General features: G+C 48.6%; 1 protein-coding gene and 1 pseudogene across 1 annotated transcript; both read right to left on the reverse strand.

Annotated features, from left to right (window-relative positions):
* Window positions 1-6,956: 6,956 nt before the first annotated feature.
* Window positions 6,957-10,009, reverse strand: LOC133890220 (uncharacterized; annotated as a pseudogene).
* Window positions 10,010-12,184: 2,175 nt separating this feature from the next.
* LOC133889975 (DIMBOA UDP-glucosyltransferase BX9-like) lies at window positions 12,185-23,734 on the reverse strand. Its single transcript, XM_062330403.1, has 2 exons — window positions 23,124-23,734; window positions 12,185-13,172 (listed from the first exon to the last, which is right to left on the reverse strand). The coding sequence occupies exons 1-2, from the start codon at window positions 23,614-23,616 to the stop codon at window positions 12,292-12,294; spliced, it is 1,374 nt and encodes a 457-aa protein (XP_062186387.1). The 5' UTR covers window positions 23,617-23,734; the 3' UTR covers window positions 12,185-12,291.
* Window positions 23,735-23,949: the final 215 nt, after the last annotated feature.

A 23,949-nucleotide genomic window follows, 5' to 3' on the forward strand; every position in this document is an offset into this window, starting at 1 on the left:
ATAAGTGACGGGTGATAATTATAGGTGACGGGTAATATTATCACTCGTCACTTATGACTGATATGTACAGGCCGAGTCTAAGTAAAAGGTGACGGGTAATATTATCACCCGTCACCTATGACTTTTTTTTATATAACGCTAGCTAGTCCCCGCGCGCGCAGTCTTGTTTTGCCTAAGTCTTTTTGCCTGCGCAAAGCTAGGGTTCGCCGTCGCCGTCGCCCTCCACCCGCCGCCACGAGCCGTCGCCATCCACCCGTTGCCGTCCACCCGTCGCCGTCGCCCCGTCGCTATCGACCAGTTGCCGTCGCCCCGTCTCCATGCGCCGTCGCCACACTCTATCACCCCCGACCCGTCTCCGTCCCCACCGTCACCCCACCACCGTCGTCAAGGTTTGCGCCCTCTTCCTCGCTGCATGCAGTTCAGTTCTAGGAGATAGAGAGGAGTCACAAGGTGTGATGCACAGGGAGAAGGAGATGGTGCTCTAGTTCTTGCTGTTGTGTACAAGAGTCATCGGTTTTGGTGTGGTAGTCATCGGTTCTGATGGTGCATAAGGAGAAGGAGATGGTCCATAGGATTTCATTTTCTTGAGAAAACAATATTGAACAGTACCGCTTATATATTTACATATATGTTATTATTTTTAGACATGTGATAGGAATGTATTCATAGATATATGAGTATGATGTACATACTTAGCGGTATTGTATTTATGTTACCTTGTAATCGGGAAAAAAAACATGGGTAGAGGCCGATAATCTTGGTATGTTGTCGATGTACTTCACGCATCAATTCCCCCTTCTCCTTCTCCCTTAGAGAATCATATTGTTATTTCATGAGATAATTAAGGGTTAAACCATTTCTTGCATGAATGGTATTGTCCAACAGAGAAAACCCAACTGACATGTTATAACTGATCGTTTTTACAAATTACAGCTAGTGTATGTTAATATATATACATATACATATATATATGACTAGTATAGTAATCAAAAAGACATTCACCACATACATATAGCTAAAAAAACTTATCAAGTAGCAGCTGTGTGTCAGTCCATGTGCATGCATCTTTGAACTTTTTGACCAACGTACATACTTAACTAGCATAGCCGGCTACCTCAAGTATGTTTGAAGTGTTTCCAGGACATTGTATGTAGACACATGGCATCACCACAAGCCCTAGATCCAATTATATGCATATAGTCATGATTATTTTTCTTTCACAAATATGCATGTACTCTAGATGCCCTCATGCTAGGTTTAATCTTGAAAGAAAGTCAAACTGAATTAGTAAAGATGAAAAAGTATGTGGTAGTATACTACACGAAGGACAACTATATATGCCATCAGTACGTCCAGAAAAGAATCTTGGAGATTCTTCATACTGCTGATCGGAACCATTGGAGTTAATTAATTATAGGCAGTCCGTACTTTCTTTGCCTGGACTTTACATTCCTCTGCTATTAGTGTTACTTTTTGGTAACTTATATATGTTAGTTGGGTGATAAGGTTCATTATGTATTAGTTGGAGTCAATGGTGAAATTTGGATCATAATCGTTAACCTTGATTCCTTTTCTTTCCTCTAAGAAACCATGGGAAAGAAGAGGACTATCACCCGTAAGAAACCAAAAGCACAGAGGATGCTAGCACTAGAGGCTGCCTCGACACAAGATGGGGCGGATAGGAGCCCAAGCCTGCACCCGACGTCCTCCTCTGGTAGCAGTGAAAGCTAGTATCACAGCCCGAGCCCTGACCCGTCACCGTATCGGGAGAGCCAACGTCAGGAAACTGACGAAGAATACAATCCCGCCAAAGAGGTATTGATACGAGCGAGTCAGTACATTTTATACTTGTTGAATGGAGGAATATTCTTTGTTTATGTCAACTCCCCTTTTTTCTCTCTAAATGGCATCATCACAGTCTCCAAGCCAGACAGCTGGTAGTGTTGCGCACGCCCAAAAGCCAAGGACACAAACACAGTGGCCGACAGATAAGGTTACCGTCACAAGAATCGATGCTGACGGGCTGCCTACGGAAGAAAAGGCCATGAAAAGATTTTGGAGGGTCACAGGGCTCATTGCTCAGGAGAGGGTGCCGATAACGACTAAGTTCAATGACCTCAGTGACGAAGCGAAGAGGGACTTATTCAATAATGTCGTCATGGAGTATCTGGAGTACCCTGGAAACATGAGCGAGCGTCAAAAGAATGCCGCAATCAATGCAGCAATGAAAGCGATCGCAAAACTTCACCGAAGCTTTAAGAGCAAGCTTGTGAATCGGTACTTAGCAAAAGGGGTGGCACCCTACGAGATCTACAAACACTTGAAACCAGAAGATTGGGATGCTTTTGTGCAGATGAAGAACTCAGAGTAGTTCAAGAAGGAGAGTGAGAAGAAGAAGAAGCAGCTTCGGGCTAAGAACAAGCATGACCACAGGATTGGCGCAGTAGGTTACGCTGGGAAAAGGGCGAAATGGCAGATAGAGGATGAGAAATTAGCCAGAGAAGGCCTCGAGAATCCTTGGAATCAATTCTCGAGACGATCGCGGTCATATTTGCGTGCAAGGGGTGAGCTGTCCGATAGCGGGGAAATCACATTCAGAAACAGCGAAACCCAGGCAGTCGCAGAAAAAGTCAAAGAAAAGGCAGCCGAAGCTAGCCAAGGTACTTTCACTGGGGTCAGGGAAAGTGATGTTCTCACAGTGGCGCTGGGAAACCCGGAGCACCCAGGTTGAGTGCGAGGTGTATCAAGTTCCCAGGGCTGGAAATACGGCTTTCTCGAAGACATCGGGATGTACAAGAAGAGGAAGAGGTCGGATGCAATGGATGTCGACGCATTGACACGGGACATCACCCAGAAAGTTTACTCAAGCACCATGGGGTAGCTTGCAGCAAAGGGAATAGAGATTTCCATGCCATAGGAGTTTAGGCCTGGAGTTGCAGGGAAGAGTAGTTGCGCCTCCAGGGAGGTTGAGCAACAAGTAGCTGCTACCGAGACCGAGTCGGATACAATCAACCTGCTAGAAGGGCTCACATTTTGCAGCCTTGTAATCAGGCCTGGCGGATATCACATCAAGGTTGCAAGGGGCCAGGTGCTTCCAGGTGTCTGTATCTTACATACAATCCTGATACGTGCAGGCTATGCCGTGGTTACGGTGGATATGGTACATAGCAATGCCACTGATCACATGTTGGAGGTCTCCCCCAATGAGGAAGTCATAACTTTCGGTGAAGCTCTTCATCAAAGGATCCAGTGGAAGAGAGGCAACATCGTGGTCTCCAGTGCATCCCAGTCTGGACAAGCTCCAAGTGCACCGCCGCCGCGGCGGTCACCTCCTGAGAAGGCAGCTTCACTGCCTTCTCCTCCTCCAGAGAAACCGGCTTCACCGCATTCTCCTCCGCATCCGACAGCCTCGCTTCTAGACCCAATATCGTCTCCACTAGAGAGCCCAAAAAAGAAGAAGGAAAAGGAGGTCGAGAAGAAAGACTCTAAGAAGTCCCTGCCGGAGATGTCGAAGGCCATTGTACTAGCGAAGTCGATATTATACCGATGAAGAAGTCCATTGCACCAGTGTGGACTCAGGCCAACACAAAATTCAAATATGGGAAGCCCTTGATGACAGTAGATGAGCTAGCAAGGGCGGAAAAAGCATGTATCGACCTGCATAATTATTATGTACAGGCTTGTAGAGACAGCAATGATCAGTCCATAGTCATACAGTACAAATGATGACACTTCTTAAGTGATCAAGATGGCTACTTCATTGTGGGTTTCAATGACTTATACGACCTCTTCAACCTTGATGGCCTGGATGTATCGTTATTACGTGTCTTCACATTGTAGGTCCCTTGATACTAGATATTCATTAATTAATACCATTAAGACTTGAATCTAACTGTGTCCTTGTCTGTAGACACTTGATGAAAGAAAACAAGGAAGAACAAGGATCCCGTCGCATTTCTTGACCCTGAGGCCATTAAAATATCGGTCATCTAACTTCACCCTGACTACACTGCGAATCATGTGGCCAGTGCAATGCAACAATAATCAAAAGTAAAGTACCTGATGGACACCCACAACACTGGTGGCCACTGGATCTTACTTAACATTTGCCTCGAGTGGGACTTGGTGTTCTATGTCGACTCGTCAAGACCAACATCTGCAAAAGGCAAACTTAGATCGCGTGATTAAAGCATTGTAAATAACTTCTTGACACGTAAGTTCTGCCTGTCTTAGTTCACATATTAAACTTTTCTAACATTCAAAGGCTCCATAATCAATCCCTCTTTATGCAGGGCTTTCGACAAGTACCTTCGAGCACAACCTAACTACGACACGAAAGCCGATCGTAGGCTGACACACAAGATCGGGTACACTGTAAGTGCTACCAAACAAAATACTAAATATTCTCTGTTGCTATTTTTTTCTCTTTTCATCTAACAGTAAAGTTTCTTTTCAGCAGTGCCACCAACAAGCACCAGGCAACACCTATGGATTCTATGTTGCGTGGAACATGCTCCTCACACTCCGAGCAAAGAATATCAAATCCTCCGATGTAAGTTCAATACATGATTATTCATAACTAATTTCGGTAATTAGTTTAAGTAACATGACATTGGTTACGCGTTAAATTATGCAGCAATACAAGTGTATGTTTCTCGACGTTGGTGCACTCCCGGATATTCGACGATGAATCGTTGAGTTCATGGTGTCTATCGTTATCAGCCCACAGGTCGAGTTCCACTACAGAAGCCTTTAGTTGTGAAGTCTTAAGTAATTATGGGTTGATCGGAACTTTGTAACATTTGTGATTCTATAATAAATACATTTGAACTTTGTAATATTTGCAATTCTGTGATGAAGCGAGTACTCCTACAAGTGTGTTTGTCGATATGTATTTGGATGTGTTGCTATTGTTTGCAGGGAGAAGACGGCTGCTAAATCCTAGCTATGTTCCAGGATGCAGCCAGGAAACAGCTCATTCCTACCGAGTAAGAGAAATATAAGTGACGGGTAAAATATCTACCCGTCACTTATGTTCTTTATACCCGTCACTTATGTCCTTCTCCAAGTACATGGGTGAAAGCTATAAGTGACGGGTAACATAGCTACCCGTCACTTATAATGAACATAAGTGATGGGTGTAGAAGTCGCCCGTCACTTATAAATAATCCATAGGCGTCACTTATTATACATATAAGTGACGGGTGAAGAGCTCACCTGTCACCTATAATTTTCTCCTCAGCACATGGGAGACGGTCATATGTGACGGGTAACAGTTAATACCCATCACCTTTGTTCATCATTAGTGACGGATACGGAACCGTCACCAATAACTAGTCATCAGTGACGCATTCGGGATGCCAGGTGCAATACCCGTCACCCAAATCCATTTTTCACGTAGTGCTTTGCCATGACTTCACTCCTCAGTACCCTCCTCCAACACCATTTCAGCCTCCTCCGGATGAAGAGTAGTTCGTTTTTTGCATGGCATTTGGAGTTGGCTTGTAATATTTTGTATGCATCTTGGTTTGTAATAGGTGTTTCGATACGGACATACCTAGTGAAAGGAATGTACATTGGGTAGTCTGATCTTCAAATCGCAAGAATTATTGGTACACAGATAATTTTTGTCTGTGACCTAACGAAAGAGGTGATGCGTCGCTGAACTATTTGTTAAACCGTCCATTACTGTTCAGTCTAACCAACTTCCTACTCTAACTTGAAATTTGGTGCATTCATGGTTTTTTTTCAAATCCAGTAGTATTACAATTGCATTGCCAAACATGCTATAGCCAGTATTCAGCACCAAAAGCTTACACCAGTAACCACCACTATGTGAAAAAAAACTCAAAAGTGACGGATCATAATTGTTATAGATGATGGGTCCTGCACTTGTCACCTGAACCCGTCACTGATAATCAGTCATAAGTGATGGGTCAAAATTTAACCTGTTACTTATGAAGTCACAGTTATGACTCGTCACTTATGACTTGATGAACTTTTTTATGTTTTTAAAAACAAAAAAAGTCTCAAAAAATATTTGTTTGATCTGACCAGAGCCAGCACGAGCCCATCGCATATGCCCCCACAAGGTACGTCCTTTTTCAAAGTATTTTCAATACTTGCATTCCGTGGGAATCGAACCCGCCACCTCTCTCGCGCATGAGCCCCTCACCAACTCAGCTATCACATTGTTATAATATGAAGCAGATATTTTATCCATTTAAGCTTTATTGCCAAATGTTATAGGTGACGGGTTATAACCGTGACCTGTCACCTAATAAGTCACCGAATTTTTCGAGGCCAAAAACAGCTTGAAAGATTCAGTTCTCGCCCCCAAAAATTTCTGCACCATTTTAGAATGCATGTTTGTGTCCATAGCCGCCATCCCTTATATCAAACTTGAGCAGATATGTACATATTTACTATATAAGCAAATTGTTGAATGTGCATTATTTATTTTACTACACATTTTATGGTCTGCAAATAAATACAATTAGTTATTATTTTTAATTAATAGTAGCTAGATTTATAATTGATATAAATTATGAAGGATAAATTATTTTTTCTCTCAACTCATAAAAAATTGATAATTAGATAGGTTCATTCTTATAATATTTCATCAAACTGATTGACTAATACATCTAATGATTGAGTAATTAAAATTTCTTCGTCTGCTCTGTTGCATCAAATTGGTCATTAGTAACGGATTAAAACTTGATCCGTCACTAATGACTCTCTAGAATGACCTGTCACTGAGGAGTTAGTCATTGGTGACGAGTCACAACTTAACCCGTCACTTGTGACTTGTCCAGGATGACCTATCACTGATGATGAGTCATCAGTGACAGGTCACAACTACGACCCGTCACTTTTAACATAAGTGACGGATCATATTACAACGTGTCACTAATTTTATATCTTATTTGTCACATAGTGCACGATCACAAAGCACGCTAAATGATGACGCGCCAAGACTTGTTTCGACAAACACCTTCACCTGCTTCATCAGGCTGCGCTGAGATATCATTCAGCATTGTCGGCCACTACAGCATCTTACATAGGTACACGTCACCGAGTGGCATTGACTCGTTAGTGTTGCACCATAGCCTCTCCATCCCCATGTCTTAGGGTCCAACACCACAACCCAGTCAGCCATCACGAAGAACAGCATGCCCGTGCCATTGCAGATGCCGATGAAGCTCACGAGCTTGTAGCCATGCAACTGGTCTGACAACTTCGCAAAGAGCTTCATGTGGGCGAGGTCGCTGACCAAGGTTGGGTGCATCAGGGAGCGCATGTCCACTGGCTGCTACTCTGCCCACTTCCCAGGCGCTTTGAGAACCCACTTGACAAGAGCAAGCTACTCACAGATCATGAAGAAGCAAAGGCAGCAATCCCCTATCTTGCCGATCTAGTGGTTCCCAGTGTACAGGAGCATGCTAGTGTTAGGAAGGGGCATCGACAATAGTGACATCTTGGCCTCATCGAAAACCATGATGTGCATCTCTTTACCCTGTAGCTTGTATATGATGTCACCGACGATGGTGGACTGGCCATGGCGTGATGGGAGTGATGCCCGATCTTTCGAAAGTAATTTGGTAAGTCAATTGGGTTTCGACGTTAATGATCGAAAGACTCCGACCAGAATAGATCAGGAATTCTCACCAGTACACCACTACTCTATGTTTATCAACCGTACCAAAACATGGCTGACCTCTCCAAGAAGGCTTTTCCTGCACGCAAATCGAGAATACAAGCAAGAACACATTATATGCAATCTGAATATTTCTAATTACCAATGAAGAACTCGAAGTTAGGGTTCCACAAATTGAACAAGCGGTGAAACTATCTATAACAGAATAATCTAAGCAAAACTTGAGCCTAAACTATGATGACTATTGTATATATATAGGGGATGTAAGGAGGTCAACTTAGGATTGTGCGGCCGTGGGGAGAGGCGACGTGTTTACAAGACCCGACAAGGCCCACAAAGATTATATAGCATTGTACTTCATCAACTTTAATTAATCTATAAGGAATCTAAGAGCATATTCATTGGAAAGGACTCGTCATAAGCTTTCCAGCAAGTCTAAGAACGCCTCAATTGGACTCCGTATGCGAACGTTGTACACGTTCTATTGACTTGTTGTCCTGAGACTTCGAACTGTTCGAGTAGACTTGTCCATCAAGGGATGACGTCCATGTGAGCTTGTGATGCTTTTTTCTCATATTCCTAAGCAATGAAACATCACAAGAATTTAGTAGAAACCCACACTACTATAGATCAGGCTATCACTACCGGTTGCAAATCGGCCTTCATTACCAGTTTTGCTTCTGGCAGTGAATACTCGGCAATGAAAGTCGAGCGGTATCACTGTCGGTTGTGAACACAGCAGTGTAGTCATTTCCTGGAATTAAAAAAATGAATATGAGCTCAAGCGGGCACTCAAGCCAAAGCCACTTGAGCCCGCAACCACGCTGCTCGCCGTCGTGGAGCTTGAGTCACCGTTGTGGACCTCGTCGAACACACCGCCTGCACGGACCCCCCATCGCCACAACCCAAGCAATGGATGGGTCATGTAGTAGAGGCCATCATGATTGTTATACACGATGTCCGGCAAGCACTCAGTGTGCAATCTCCATGGCGGTGCTCATCTGTCATCGCTCGTTGGGCGCTATTGTCCGCTCGAGCTCACCATCCACGTCTGCTATCAGCCCCAACTTGATGTCCTTCGCTAGCTCGATGATGACACACCACGAACATCCAGATGTGGTGGCATGAAGAGCACCACCACAGAATATGCCGCACCCCTAGCTCGCTGTACGCACTGAACAGCCTTCGGTCGTCCGCTCCTGGCCCTAGCTTTACGGTTGCTATATCTGCCCCTAGCGAGATCCTTGGTTGGATCCCATCATGGATCCCCGCTGGATCCCGCTGTGGATCTCGCGAGGGATGGAGGAGGAGGCATGAGAGGAGCTAGGTGGGGAGGAGGCCAGTGGGGGAGGTGGCAGGGTAGGTGATAAGAGATAGAGAGAGAGAGTGTGTGAGAGAGATATGTGGTGGAGGAGATAAGACAGAAGGACAACGAAGAAAAAAATATCTAGAGCTGGACGTGAGGGCGAGCCAAAACTAGAATCGATCAAAATTTTGGATCCGGATGGACTATCAATAGCAGTTTGTGGATAGAACTAGCACCGATAACGATTATCAGTGCCGGTTCTTAGCTGCTTCATCATGGTTCGGGCACGGGAGATTAAGAATCGGTAGTGATACATATTCACTGCCAGTTCTTGCACAACTGGCAGTGATGAACCACTAACTTTGGCTAGTTCTATAGTAGTGCCATCCAACATAGCATGAACAACGATAAATGAGTTCACCTAGTGGTTTAATTGTAGTGCACATACTCTTGTAATTGGTCCTTGTATATCCTGGGGAGTAGTGTTGCACAAATACAAATGAGTGGTGTCCTTATCATGGTGGTTGACCAGGCCCTGGGTCCCTAGCCCGGTGACGGCTTCCCAAGTGGACGAAGCCAAAGAGGACGATGACGATCGGCAGCATGCCACCCTGTGACCGGCAATTAATGTAGAGGGATGGCACCCACATGGATGTCATCTCGAGCGGGTTGTAGACAAGGAGCTTGAGCTCATAGACAAACCAAGGGCCGAGCTTGCATAGGAGGAGGTGCCAGCTGTGGGAGTCAATGAGGACCGCAATGCATGCGGGCAAAACTGGGGGAAAGCCGAGGATGAGCATGAAGCCTGTGGTGGGGACAACTAGGGGCAGCAGAGACGGGCCATAGTTGTGGAAGAACCCGAAGTGGCAAAGTGGCGTGGGGAGACATCTGGCCCTGGAGACGAGGTGCTGCCAGCAGCGGCACACCGTGCCACAATGAATGATGTCCCGTGGGGGCGGCAGCTGCTTGAACACCTCTAATATCATGTTGTTGGGCAGCGCTGGTGCTATCCCAGCCTTGCCCATTCCAACATAGCCCTCCTCCATTTCCATCAGTAGGTGCATGCACCAGGCGGAGTCGAACCCATGCAGCAGGGATCAGGAGAGCTTGCGGCGGATGACGAAGGCATATGGCATGGAAAGACGTGGACAACGACAAAATGAGGCAGAGCTATATTGAGCTTCGGTGGGATATTTGTTCTACCAATGAGGCAATTTCTGCTCTTGACAGTTGACACTCGCATTCAGGACTTGTCTCTTGAGCACCAGCAGCTTTAGCACAACTTCAATGAATTCACTACTAGATACTATCCTCCTAATGACGAGTAGTTCCTTTTTTGGCATGGAATTTGATCTTGTCTTGTAATATTTTGTATGCATCTTGGTTTGTATTAGATGTTTTGATATGGACACACCTAGTGAAAGGAGTGTACATTTGGTGGCCTGATCTTCACATCGCAGGAATTGTTGAAACACAAATAAATTTGGTTTTTGACCGTACGAAAAAGGCAATGCATCACAGGGCAATCGCCCAAACACTCACCGAAGAAACCAATCCACACAACAATGTCTGCAGATGAGGAGAACGAACTGGATGAATCTTACTCATTTTGATAAAAAAAACTCAGCCCTTAAGTTGTGCTTGTATTAACCCAAAATAAATAATCTGCCTTCAATAGCATACCGTATGCCTTTATTTGTAGGCCAGATTGACCGTTTCTTACCAAAGATAGGACTCCATGTTTGACACGATAATTAGACTCTGACTAGAATACTTTATATGCTAATTAATTTAACCAACTCCAACTATGGCTATCTGAACAACTAGTTCGATGTATCCTTGGATCGAGTTACACCGCTTGCTTACACATATAGCTAATTTATTTCATTTAATAGTTAGTCCTTCGTTATGATCCTTGTGTATATGGCAATCTTCATCCATTGTTACTAGGGGGAGCTTCATGGTTATGCTAACATCAGCGATTAGAAGCACCTCATTATCCTCCATGTTTTCAACTCCAACAATCCACCTTTTACCCTAAACAACTATGTGGTGCGTCTTATTTGCTAGGTTGACCGCATAGAACACTTGTGCAACTTGAGTAGCAAGTATGAATGTATCGGCTTTTGTAGCTGACATGTTTGAGGTCCACAATAGTGAACCCATACTTGTCTTGCATCATGCCCTTTGGACATTTGACCCATTGGCACTGAAACATGGGATCTTGAATTCAGCATCATCAAGGTTTGTGCTATCATAGGCATCAAAGTGGACACCACTGTTTTGGACTGTGCTCTTGCTATGTCAAAATCTCATATAAAATGTGTATCCATTAATGTCATATGCTTGGTACGAAATAATTGTAGATGATGGTCGTGCTGCCAACCACCTCATCATTTCACTACATGGGACTTGATCCTTTAACCAATGGGTAAACAGACAGTTATGCTCTTTCGTGATCCAACCCTCTGGCTGAGCTAGATTAGCCGCACGTAGCTGATTCTTGTGCCTCTCTATATATGGTGACACTACTGCAAGTTGTTGCAAGACTGTAAGAAGGGATTTCTCTAACAAATGTTCGAAATAGCATATTGGAACATAACAGGCATTATGGCACTGGGTCAGATCACATTTCAGTCCTTTGTGGACTTCATTGCTAAAAAATATCTTACGGTAACGTCCACGCACATTCGGGTGTTTATGGGGCTATCAACACTCCATATTTGTCAACAATGTGTACCTTTCCCAGATCCCTCGCTCGACTATGTACATAATATCCATATGTTTTCTAGGCTAAAAAACAGAGTGTCACGATGTTAAAATGACGAAAGAGTTTGCTAAGTAATAGCCGGCAATAACAAAACTAGACAATAACTTAGACGTGTCATTTGTTGCTCTGCAGCTGGTAGGTCAATTCCTCGTAAGCTACTGGATTTCATTCTACTGATGTTGGTAAACACATTCCCATTTTATAGTTGAATATTTTCTCATTTTAATCCGTTTAGATGTCCAAAAAATAATTATAAATTTTAGATCTGAACAATTTTATATAAAATTGTACTTATTAATGATATCTATAACTTTATAGTTGAACATTTTCCCATTTTTTAGTTCCTACAGATTAGCACAATCGAACTCTTGAAGGAATGCACTTGTCCAAAATATTTGAGCCAATTCTGCAGAGTCCAAGAAATCATAGCAATGAGGGGGGAAGAGAACACTAGAGTTAATATGAAGTATTCATTAGAGAAAAAAAATACAATATGGCTAAGAATATCAGCCATTAAGCTGCCAATGTTGGCTTGAAACAATACACACAATAGAAAGTTCACAGAGATAGTATGTAGCTGACTAACTTGTCAACGGCAATCTGAGAAGACCCACAGCTTTCCAAGCAGTCTGCTACTTTCTTCTTAAGATCTTTTGCTCTGTCCCTCATGTCAGCTCCTTCCTTCTCATTTATTAGCCTCCTAATAGCACTCTCGATTTTTCCTCTCTCCAACTCACCTTCCAGCTCAAACCCAACACCCCATGCCTTCTCCACATACCTCGCGTTCATCATCTGATCTGCAAAGTGGGGCCTGCATATCATTGGGACTCCCTCACTGATACTCTCTAGTGTCGAGTTCCACCCGCTGTGAGTCCAAAATCCACCAACTGCATTGTGGGCTAGCACCTCTTGTTGTGGAGCCCACTGAACTACCTTGCCTCTACCATTGACTGCAACCTCAAAGCCGTCTGGCAAATCTGTACCTTCAAAACCTTGTACAAGGCCTGGTCGAAGCACCCATAGAAAAGGCTGGCAGCTGTTCGCTAACCCCCAAGCCACTTCCACTAAATCGTTGGAGTCCATGGATGCCAAGCTCCCGAAGCTCACATACAGCACGGACCTCAAGGGTTGCATGTCCAACCACTCGATACAACTATAGTCTTCGTCCAGTAAGCTGCTTCTGGTGCTCTTAGAGGAGAGCTTGTGGAGAGGGCCGGCAGCGAGTACCACAGGGAGGTCAAGCTCATCACGAATCCTCTGTAATTCAGTGGTCTCTAGAGTCTCCAATGTGTTGATGACTAAACCAGAGCAGTTCTTCACTGTTTCAGTTGCTCGAGTGAGGACTTTGTTCACCTTTTCTTGGTTGTTGTTGCGTGAATAATACAGGTCCCTTACTCGTAAGGGTGGCAACTCATTCACTGGCATGTCGAATTCTGACTCTGAAACAAAATACATAAAAGTTAGTGTTCGAGCAAAAGTTCGTCTTGCCCCAGCAAGTACGGTGAGAGTTTCTTTTAAGGAGAAGACTCAAGCTTGAGACGAAGTTTAAGAGGAAGGAACACCACGAATATATTGATGGTAGAAAAAATAGATCAATCTAGGGGGAGTATCACAACGTTCGCTGTGATGCGTGTTCTATGTCCGTCTATTCCTCCCCTTGCCCAGGCGACCAGGGCTCCTATTTATAAGGCCATGCGTAACTTGGCGTACAAGTTATCACAATATACAAATATCTGAGATTTGACCGAATCACTAGGCTTTATCCCGGATAACTACTTTCTACCCTTCTTAGGAGATAAATATCCACCGTAGTAACTATCGTGGTTCCTGCCCCTAAAGGGGGCGAACCGGTCCCCAATTGCGGCCCGGCGTTGCACCGTCAGGGGTGTCAGGATAGGTACCATTGTACTGGGGTGTCAGAGCGGCGTCCACTAGCCTAGGCATTTAATGCCGATCACTTCCTTGCAGACAAAGTACGACTGGTTCTTCCCTTTCGGTAGATTTTTCTTGAGGCCTGATGACTCACCCAGTAACCTCCGGGAAACCGGCCCGGGCAGCAGGAGGCCAAAGCCTCGGGGACCGGGCCTTCGGGACACTGAGCTCCGGAAGGCCGGGGCTTCGGGCTTCGGAAGGTCGGGGCTTCGGAAGGCGGAAACAGGCTCAGCCTTTGGGTGGCTGAGCTAATTAAGCTAAGGGGCTGTCGGGGGTCCTCAATAACAACCCCCAACAGTAGCCCCTTGCGGGGGCACCCAGCGGAGCGGTTGGGCCCGCGGTTCCTTTGGAGCAGGGCCCCCGGTGGTCCCTGGCTTGTGGTTGATGGCTTGTGGTTCGAGAATTGCCTGGCTTGCCCGGGATGACTTGACCTGGGTGACGGAACGGCATGTTGGATGACGTTGGCGACAGGGGGCATTGAATGCGCCCTGGGGAGAGGTGTTGTCCTACCATATATGGCAGAGCGTGGGACGCATGTCATCTTGTCGTTGGGGAGGGGGCAAGGGAGTCGATTTCGCTCCCCTATGATTTCGACCTGGTAGGCGAAAGGACGGCACGTGCACCTGCCGCCTGGAGGGGGAAAATTGCTCCCTATTTGTAGCAAGAGGGCAATTGCCCAAAGCAACCATTTTGCTGACTCCTCATTCTCATCTGCCTTTGTCTTTGGCGCCTTTTGCCTTGCGTGAGTTGTTCCTTGATCTCTACTCCCCTCTCTCTCGTAATTCACCGCCTTTCACCACCCTCTTGCAGTTCATATGGCTAACCTGAGTACCCCGAGTGAAGCCGAAACTCAGGCGGCGGGGGAGATGACCAGAGTAGCCGCGGTGGGGGGCCCTCAGGTGTCATCAGCTTCCCCGTTGCTGGTAGGGCCACCGCTGAGAGTGGAGCTCCGGCGTGCCAGCAAAAGCCACTCCCAGCAAACCACCGCAATGGGATCGTCTGTCATTGGTGACGAGGAGCTCGACCGGATGGTTAGGGAGGGGAAGATCCCCTCCTGAGTCGTCGCTCGACCTTCGCTGGGCGAGGAGGTCCCGAAGCCTCTGTCCATGAAGTCGTGGTGTTTGAAGCCTTCTTCGAGGCGGGCCTGGGTTTTCCTTCGACACTGTTGCTTGAAGAGGTGCTTCGCCACTTCTACGTGGAGCTCCCGCAGCTCCACGCCAACGCCATTGCCTGCCTAGCCACCTTTGAGTGGGCCATGCGGACAGAGGGGTGTGAAGGGAGGGCGGATTTCTTCGCGGCCCTCCACTTTGCCAGCTACCGGCCGAAGTTGATCAAGGTCGAGGGGACGAAGAGGCCCCTCAGTTTCGAGAGTATCAACTTCTAGATACGGCCGTAGTATCACGATGCCTTCCCATCGAAGGCCATCAACAGCCAGTGGTATACTAGCTGGTTGCAGCGGTAGTTTTACTATAGCGTCGGCCCTGCATCGCCCCTTCGCTTCACAAACCGGGATATCGCGTATGTTCCGGAGCTGGAGATGGGGATTACGGACAACCAGTTTGCCTCACGGCTGGCCCTTCTCCAGAGGGTGGCCGAGAAGATGAGCATGCGTGACCTCATGGAGGAGTTCACCATGTTGCATGTCCGGCTCCTCCAAATGGGCTGGAACTGCGTTTTTGAGCAAGGTGTGGAAGAGTGGTCGAAGGTGTATTTCGGTCTGCCTGTAAGCGCTGGTGAGTTCCTTCTGTAGTTGGGTTCTCGATCTGCCATTGTGAGCCGTCTTTATTCTTTTAGAGAGCTGCCTCCCGCTGGAGCGTGCGGCGGAGATCGCAGAGGTGATTCTGGGCCTACGGAAATTCTCGAGTCTATCTTGGGTGAGGTGAAGGTGGAGGAGGCACAGACCGCGGAGGCCTGTCGGCAGGGCAGGGGGAAGAGCTGGACGTCTCGGCCTGTGACTCGTATCCCTTCCCGGCGGATCTTTTGTCTTCCAAGGGTCGAGTCTCTGTTTCAGGCAGCAGCCCCTTTGGTGCAGGGGACTCACATCGGCCTCCTGTGCGCAGTTGTCATGGACAACTCTCAAGGTCCCTTGGTGTGCCCGGGAGGCGTGGCGATCGGGCACCCTTGTCTTCCCGTAGTGGTATAGGGGGCGTAGTAGGCTAGCTAGTTTGCTGGGTATAGATTCCATGTACATCGGTTAACTGTATAAAAAGACTTTTGTATGTTCTTTTGTCCAGCATGGAGACTTTTGTCTTCAAGATGCTGGAGCGGTCTTTGCCTATCCACCACATAGGTTAGCTAGATCTTAAAGATGGCAGACGGAATGCCTGTCCAGCATGGAGGCTTATGCCTTCAAGATGCTGGAGCGGCCTTTGCCTATCCACCACGTAGGTTAGCGAGACCTTAAAGATGGCAGACGGAATGCCTGTCCAGCACGGAGACTTATGCCTTCAAGATGCTGGAGCGGTATTTGCCTATCCACCACGTAGGTTGGCGAGACCTTAAAGATGGCGGACGGAATTCCCGTCGTGCACGGAGGCTTAAGCCTTCGAGATGCTGGGTTTTTTTTGGTATTGAGGTTGGGCTTCTTTATACATAATACTTGCGGAGGGTCTCTACGTTCCAACTATGTTCAAGGGGGGTCCCCTCTGTATCGGCCAGTCGATAGGAGCCGGGTTTGTTAGACTTGAGGACCAGGTATGGGCCTTCCTATTTGTTACGTAGCTTTCCCAGGGCTAGGGCGCGTCGAAGCACTAGTTCGCCGGGTTTGAAGTTTCGTGGTGCAACCCTTGGATCGTACCAAGCCTTAGTTTTCTTAATATAGTGATCTAGGTTCTCAATGGTGTGGAGCCACGTGCCTTCGGTAAGGTCGAGGTAGAGCTCCCTTTCTCCGTCAGTTTGTGGGAGTTGTATCCTGAGTGAGCAGGCCTTGACCTCAGTGGGGATCATGGCTTCGTCTCCGTATAGGAGGCGGAAGGGTGTGAACCCAGTGGCCCGCGTGACAATGGTGAGGAGGGACCATAAAACCTTGGGTAATTCGTCAACCCATAGGCCTCGAGCTAAGCCGACGAGGTGTCGATTTAGACCAGAGAGGATGTTGTCGTTGGCCCTTTCTACGGCTCCATTGGATTGATGGTGTCGAACTGCTGCGAAACATAATTTGATGCCGAGGTCGTCGGTGAACTATCTAAAAGGCCTGGAGTCGAATTGTGTGCCGTTGTCCACCATGAGCTTTCGTGGGACGCCGAAGTGGCAGATTATGTTCTTCTAGAAGAATTTCTGAACATTTTTTGATGTGATCGCAGTGAGGGGTTCGGCCTCGACCCATTTGGAAAAATATTCCAATGCGACCACTGCGTACTGGAGGTTTCCTTTGGCGCGGGGAAATGGACCGATGAAGTCCATACCCCAATGAGCAAGGGTCAGGCAGGGGCGATTGGTTGCAAAGGAGTTGGAGGTCGGTGGCTTCGTCATCCCATCCATTGGTATCCTTGGCAGGTGCGGACGAGTTCTTCCCCGTCGGACATGATTGTAGGCCAATGGAGCCCCTGGCGAAGTGCCTTACCAGCTAGAGCACGAGGCGCCAAATGACTGCCGCACATGCCTTCGTGTATTTCCCTGAGGAGGGTGGCTCCTTCTTGTTTAGTAATGCATCGAAGGAGGGGAGCGCAGACATCTGTCTTGTAAAGCGCGTTATTTCTGAGATGGTAGCCCCTGGTGCGATGTTGGATGCAGCAGAGTGCAATTGGGTCATCCGGTTCTGTTGTTCCTCTGAGGAACAATAGGAGGGGGGCCCTCCAATATGCAGTTTGGATGGGGAGGATGGCAACGGCTGTCTCATCAAGGGTTCTGGCGGTCGGCTGGTGCAGGGTCTCGAGGAAGGTGCCTATTGGTGGGCTTTTGCCCGTGGCTGTAGCTTTTGCTAAGGTGTCTGCCTGATTGTTGTCCGTCCGTGGTATGCTTCGTATTGATACGCCGCGGAAGTTTGCCTCGGCTTTGCGAATGGCCTCGAGGTATGTTATCATGTCTGGATGGTAGACTTGGAAGTCCTTGTTGACGTGACCGGCGACGATCTGAGAGTCGGTTCGGATGATGACTCTGGCTACTCCTAAGGCTCGGGCCTTTCAGAGGCCTAGGAGGACGGCCCCGTATTCGGTTATGTTGTTGGTCGTCTTGAAATCTAGGCGAGCAGCGTATTGAACCTGCTAGCCTGTGGGGGGAGATGACGACCACGCTAGCTCTGACACCCGTGGAGCAGCATGCTCCGTCGGTGTAGATGGTCCAGATATCTTGGGTTGGTGTAGTATTGGGTTCGGTTGTTGCTGGGTTCCATTCGGCGATGAAGTCTGCCAAGATTTGGGATTTTACGACGGTACGGGCTACAAACCTTACCACAAAGGGGGCTAACTCTACCGCCCACTTGCCGATGAGTCCCGTCGCCTCCCAGTTGCAAAACATGTCGCCTAGCGGGTACGAGGTTGGGACAGTGATGTCGTAGGCAAGGAAGTAGTGTCGGAGCTTGCGCGAGGCCATCAGCAGGGCATAAGCTATTTTTTTCGAGCTTAGTGTAACATGTCTTGGCCCCGGATAAGACCTCCGAGACGTAGTATACAGCTCTTTGAGTAGCGCGATCGCCGCTTTTTTCCTCTCGTACCAGGGTGACGCTGATAGCGGATGCGGAGACGGATAGGTACAGGAGTAGTCCTTCACCGAGGAGGGGTATCGCGAGTGTTTCAAGGTGGGAAAGGTGCGATTTTAGGGCCTCGAATGCTGCCTGGCAGTCCGGTGTCCAGCTAAACGGCTCAGAGCCCCTTAGCATTTTAAAGAAAGGGAGGTTGTGCCCAGCGGATTTTGCGAGGAAGCGACTGAGGGCTGCGATGTAGCCGGCCAGGCGCTGTACTTCTTTAGGATTGGCAGGAGGCGACATTTTCTGCGATAGCACGAATCTTGCCCGGGTTGGCCTCGATGCCTCTTCGGGAGACAAGATACCCTAGCATTTTTCCACCTCTAGTGCCAAATACGCATTTTTGTGGGTTTAGCCGTACGCCAGCGGCTCGAAGGCTGTTGAATGTTTCTTGTAGGTCAGCAACGTGGGTGGCTTCTAGTTGGTTTTTTACCTTGATATTGTCTACGTAGGCCTCGATGTTGCGGCCCAACTACTGTTGCAGCACCTTGTGTACTAGGCGGGAGAACGTGGCCCTGGCGTTTTGAAGACCAAAGGGCATCCGGACATAGCATTATACTCCGAAGGGGGTAATAAAGCTGGTCTTGTTCTCATCCTCCGTTGCTATCCACACCTGGTGGTATCCGGAGTAGGTGTCGAGGAAGCTTAGCATTTCGCAGCCGGCTGTAGAATCCACCAGCGGGTCGATGCGGGGGAGAGGGTACGGATCCCGAGAGCATACTTTGTTTAATGACGTGAAATCGATACACATACGCCATTTTCCTCTATGTTTTTTTACCAGGACGGTGTTGGAGAGCCCATCAGAGTGGATAAGCTCTCAGATAACACCGGCTTTTAGCAGCTTTTGGACTTCTTCTTTTGCGGCTTCTGCCCACTCCGGGGAGAGCTTGCGAAGCCCCTGGCATACAGGCCTTGCCTTCGGGTCGACCTGGAGCGAGTGCTCGATGATGCGGTCAACTCCTGGGAGGTCCTGTGAGGACCATGCGAAGATGTCGAGGTTACTCCGTAAGACGGCTAGAAGTTGGGTTTCTTGCCCGGAGGCGAGGTATGCCCCTATTTGGAAGGTCCAATCGGGTTGGTCTTGGTGTATGGGGACTAGCTTTATGTCCTCTTCTGGCTGGCCTCGGAGGGCAGCGGTGCACGGGGTGCGTCGACGGAGGATCTTTCGAGTCCTCCCATGTCATAGTGTGGATATGGCGACTGGGGAGCGGAGCAGGGTGCCCATACTCGATGCGTCTAGCCAGGTCTTGGTCGCCGTGGATGATTATTAGCCCCTGGGGTCCGGATATTTTCAGGCAGAGGTAATTGTGATGGAGTACAGCTCTGAATCTGTTCAGGGTCCCCCGTCCTAGGATGACATTGTAGGCATATGGTACGTCCACGATGTCGAAGGTGATAACCTCGTATCGTGCTGCAAAGCCCTCGCCAAAGATGACCGGGAGTTCTATTTGTCCTAGGGCGATGAGGGGGGCACCATTGAATCCCTGGAGGGGTCTGCTGCTTGGTGAGAGCTGGCTTTGCAGAATTCGGAGCTAGTTGAAGGCATGCAAGAATAGGAGGTCCGTCGAGCTGCCTCCATCGACCAGTATTCTTCGGACTTCGACTTCGGCGATATTGGTTGAGAGGACCAGGGCATCGAAGTGGGGAAATTTTACCCCTTCGGAGTCGGCGACGGTGAACGTTATGGGGGCGTCAGCCTAGTTGGGGGCTTGTCGGTGGATGCTAGTTGCTCCGATGTGGTGCATCCTGCGGGCGTAGTCTCGCCACTGTCGTTACGAAGTGCCTCCGGAGCTCCCTCCGTCGGTAATAGCAAGGACAATCTGTTTGCCCCGCGCTCCTTCGTCACCGTGCAGTTCTAGGGATGACTAGGGTGGTGAAGGTAGGGCCAGCTGCGGAGGATTTTGTGGGGCTAGGTGGTCTACCCGTCGGTTAGCCGATGGCCTGCGATTTTCGGACTGCCCCTTGGGGGACCCACCATTGGAGGCGAGGGCCACCTGCCTTCCGATGTACACCTCTCAGAAGGTGTTGAGGGTTCAAAATTTATCAGTATTGTGCCCTCATCCCGCACCGTGTAGAGTTCACCAGGATTCTTCCTCGAAACGCTGGTTTGGGGCGTGGCTTGATTCCGAGAGGCCTCCGGAGCGTCCTCGGCCGCGTCCCCTAGGGTGGCTTTGGTTCGGAGCCCCGCAGCTTGGGCTGATATTGCTGATGTTTCGGCGTTGCTATTGCCGCCGCCTTTGGGATCTGGCGGTAAGGGCCTCCTCGAAGCTCCTTTTTGTCGGGGGAGCCGGGGCGTGTGACGATCCGGCCTACGAGTGTGGTCTCTCGGTACTGGCACGGGAAGCTTCGCCAGCTTGTGAGCGCCTCCGACGGAGCTTTTCCTCCTCTGCCCACGCATATTCCTCAAACTTGCTCATGAGGATTTCTACCGTGTGTATTGGGCTCTGGTTTAGTCGATCGTACAGGGGGCCTTCGGCCAGGCCCTGGGTTGCGACATCGATGACCGAAGAGTCTGATATGCCCCTAATCTGGGCTTTGGTCTGGGAGAACCTTCGAAAGTAGTCCCGAGGGTTTCATCTGGCCCCTGCCTGATAGTGAACAGGCTGCCAAAGGTTACTAGTTTGATGAAGGTGCCCTGAAAGTTGTTGCGGAAGAGGTCTCAGAGTTAGGACCAGGTTTGAATGGTGCCAGGGTCCAACGCCCAGAACCAGTGTATGGCCACCCCTTCTAGGGCGAGGGGGAAGCATTTAACCATGATGGCTGGTCCGCCTCTGCCGGCCTCTATGGCTAGTGCGTAGGATCGGGCGAACTCGTCGGGTCTGAATGGCCTTTAAATTTAGGCAACTTTGGGGTCCAAAAACCCTTTGGGAAGGGCGTAGCCTGTAGGTCGGCCCGCAGGGGAGAGTCGTGGTCCTGCAAGGGGTCCTCACGACACCGGCCCTGGTGCTCCGGGGATCGGACGGGTCGTGTCCTTGCGCCGAGGGGCTCACCTGTTCGTGGAGCTTGGGTCGAAAATGCGCCGGCCGTCCCGGGAGTGGTGGTGAATGTGTGGGCACCTTCCTGCTCGACCCATAGGGCCGTTTGTAGTTCCTCCATCCGCGCCAGAAGTGCCGCCAAGCATGATTGCCGCTCAGGCGGAGCGGTGTTTCCGGCGACAGCGCCGGCCGCAGCCCCTAGGGGCGCAGTGGGGGCCTCGTCTTGCTGCTGCTGGGTTTCCGGGGGTAGAGAACCCTTCGGTGTTGCCCGCGACTGTAGTTATGGCTGGGTCGGTGGTGGACATAAGGTTCCCGTTCCCCCTGGCTGGGGGGTCATTGTCAGTATCGACCGCGTATAGCTGGCTGGACTGCCGCAAAGGCATGACTGGGGGGTCGGCTGCTGCCTATGCGGCCTTGGTGGTCTTTTTCTTGGGTGGCATCCTAACTCTTTTAGCACTTTGATGTTCAAGTCCCCACGGACGGCGCGCTGTTGGAACAAGAGTTCGTCTTGCTCCAACAAGTATGGAGAGAGTTTCTTTTAAGGAGGAGACTCGAGCTTGGAGATGAAGTTTAAGAGGAAGGAACACCATGAATGTATTGATGGTAGAAAAAATGGATCGATTTGGAGAGAGTATCACAACGTTCACTATGATGCGTGTTTTGTGTCCGCCTAGCCCTCTCCCTTGCCCAGGCGACCAGGGCTTTTATATTATAGGGTCATGCGTAGCTTGACGTACAAATTATCACAATATACAAATATCTGGGATCTTACCGAATCACTGGCCCTTATCCCGGATAACTACTTTCTGCCTTTCTTGGGAGATAAATATCCACCGTAGTAACTATTGTGGTAGCTGCCCCCAATTGCGGCCCGGCGCCGCATCGCCTGGGGTGTCAGAGCGACGTCCACTAGCCTAGGCATTTAATGCCGATCACTTCCTCGCAGGCAAAGTACGACTGGTTCTTCCTTTTTGGCAGATTTTTCCTGAGACCTGATGACTCATCCGGTTCAGGCAACAAGAGGCCGAAGCCTCGAGGGCCGGGCCTTCGGGAGGCTGAGCTCCGGAAGACCGGGGCTTCGGAAGGGGAGGCTTCAGGAGGCCGAAGCCTTGGAGACCGGTTCCAGAAGGCCAGGGCTTTGGAAGATGAAGACAAACTCAGCCTTTGGGAGGTTGAGCTAATTAAGTTAAGGGATCGTCGATGATCCTTTATAACGACCCCCAACAGTTAGGTATCGATGTTGAAACTGTGGCTAGCTCAATTTGTGGGGAGGGTATAGTAGTACGTCTCACCATTCAGAATTGGGCCGTTTAGGTTCAAATTTGAGCCATTTTTTTTAATTAACAACACTTAGTCCTTCTAGCTGATATTTTGTTTTACTGCTGGGTCATGAACCCAACACGCGCCAATAAGTTTAATTAGCAACAAAAATCTCCCCAAAGTTACTTACGCCTAATTTCAATGGTTTAGGCTGAAATTTAGTTCCTTAAATTTGCATTTTGTTCTCTAAAATGAACTATATAAACTAAATTTCGAGGTAATAACCTTTCATTCTTGTTACTAATTGTTTGGCTAATGCTCATGCCTGTAACCACTCACTTGTAAATTTCTTAATATTTTTTCTGAAAGTTGTACATGCCATCTTTAGTTTTGTTGAAAATATGAAAATATTATATTGATTGCACAATTTGCAAACTGACAGGAAGTGTTCGCTAGAGAATGTATAAAATTGAATTGACATCGAAATTAACGGTTAAACGCAAATTAAAATCTCATGTTCAGATGCCGAGTAAATTAGTGACCTCGGGGAGGCAGATAGCCCTTCTGGTAAAGCATGCGGTAGGCGAGGAAGCATCCCAAGCAGGCCGCGCTCGTGGTGCGCAGCACAAGCGTCGGCAGTCCGAGCCCCGCGGCAGCCTCCTGCACGGCGCGGAGGTGGGCATCGATGAAAAGGCACGCGGCGCGGGGCTGCCCTTCGTCCGCTAGCACCGACGCCAAGACTTCGCCGACGGCCGTCGACGCCTCCATGGCGGCGTTCATGGCGAGGATGATCTCGATGGGGTTCCCCGTCGCGGCGACTTCGGCGGGGACGCCGTCGGGCACGGAGACAAACGCGAACTCCGGGTGGAGCGCGGGGTCCAGCGCGTTGAAGCGCGTGTGGAGCAAGGTGACGGCGAGGCCCCGCGCGTGGAGTACGTCGGCCAGCTGCAGCATCGGGTTAATGTGGCCCTGGAACGGCAGCGGGAACACCAACACCCTGCGGCGGCCGCAGGAACTCATCCCCGCCGTCGCCATGGCTTAGTTTGGTTGCTCAGAGACTAGTGGGGCTAGTACTGTTTAAGGGAGGATTGGATAGATCTGGCCAGACTAAAAGCGGATTACAGCGATGCATGGATTTCTATTGAGGGTCTAGATGGTAACAATGATTACAATATGTTCACTAGCGCTTCTGTATTTCGACTATAAATGTGGATTTTCTCAATAATTAAATTTCACAAACTACAATAATATAATTTAATTATCATAAAACGATACCTTTTTGACACCACGTATAGTTCTTAGATATTATTACAAAACTATCATTTTTAGCTACAAATAGTTTGGATGTCAAATGACACACGTGTAAGA

The sequence above is a fragment of the Phragmites australis genome, chromosome 14 (assembly GCF_958298935.1).
Source record: "Phragmites australis chromosome 14, lpPhrAust1.1, whole genome shotgun sequence".
Classification (NCBI taxonomy): domain Eukaryota; kingdom Viridiplantae; phylum Streptophyta; class Magnoliopsida; order Poales; family Poaceae; genus Phragmites; species Phragmites australis.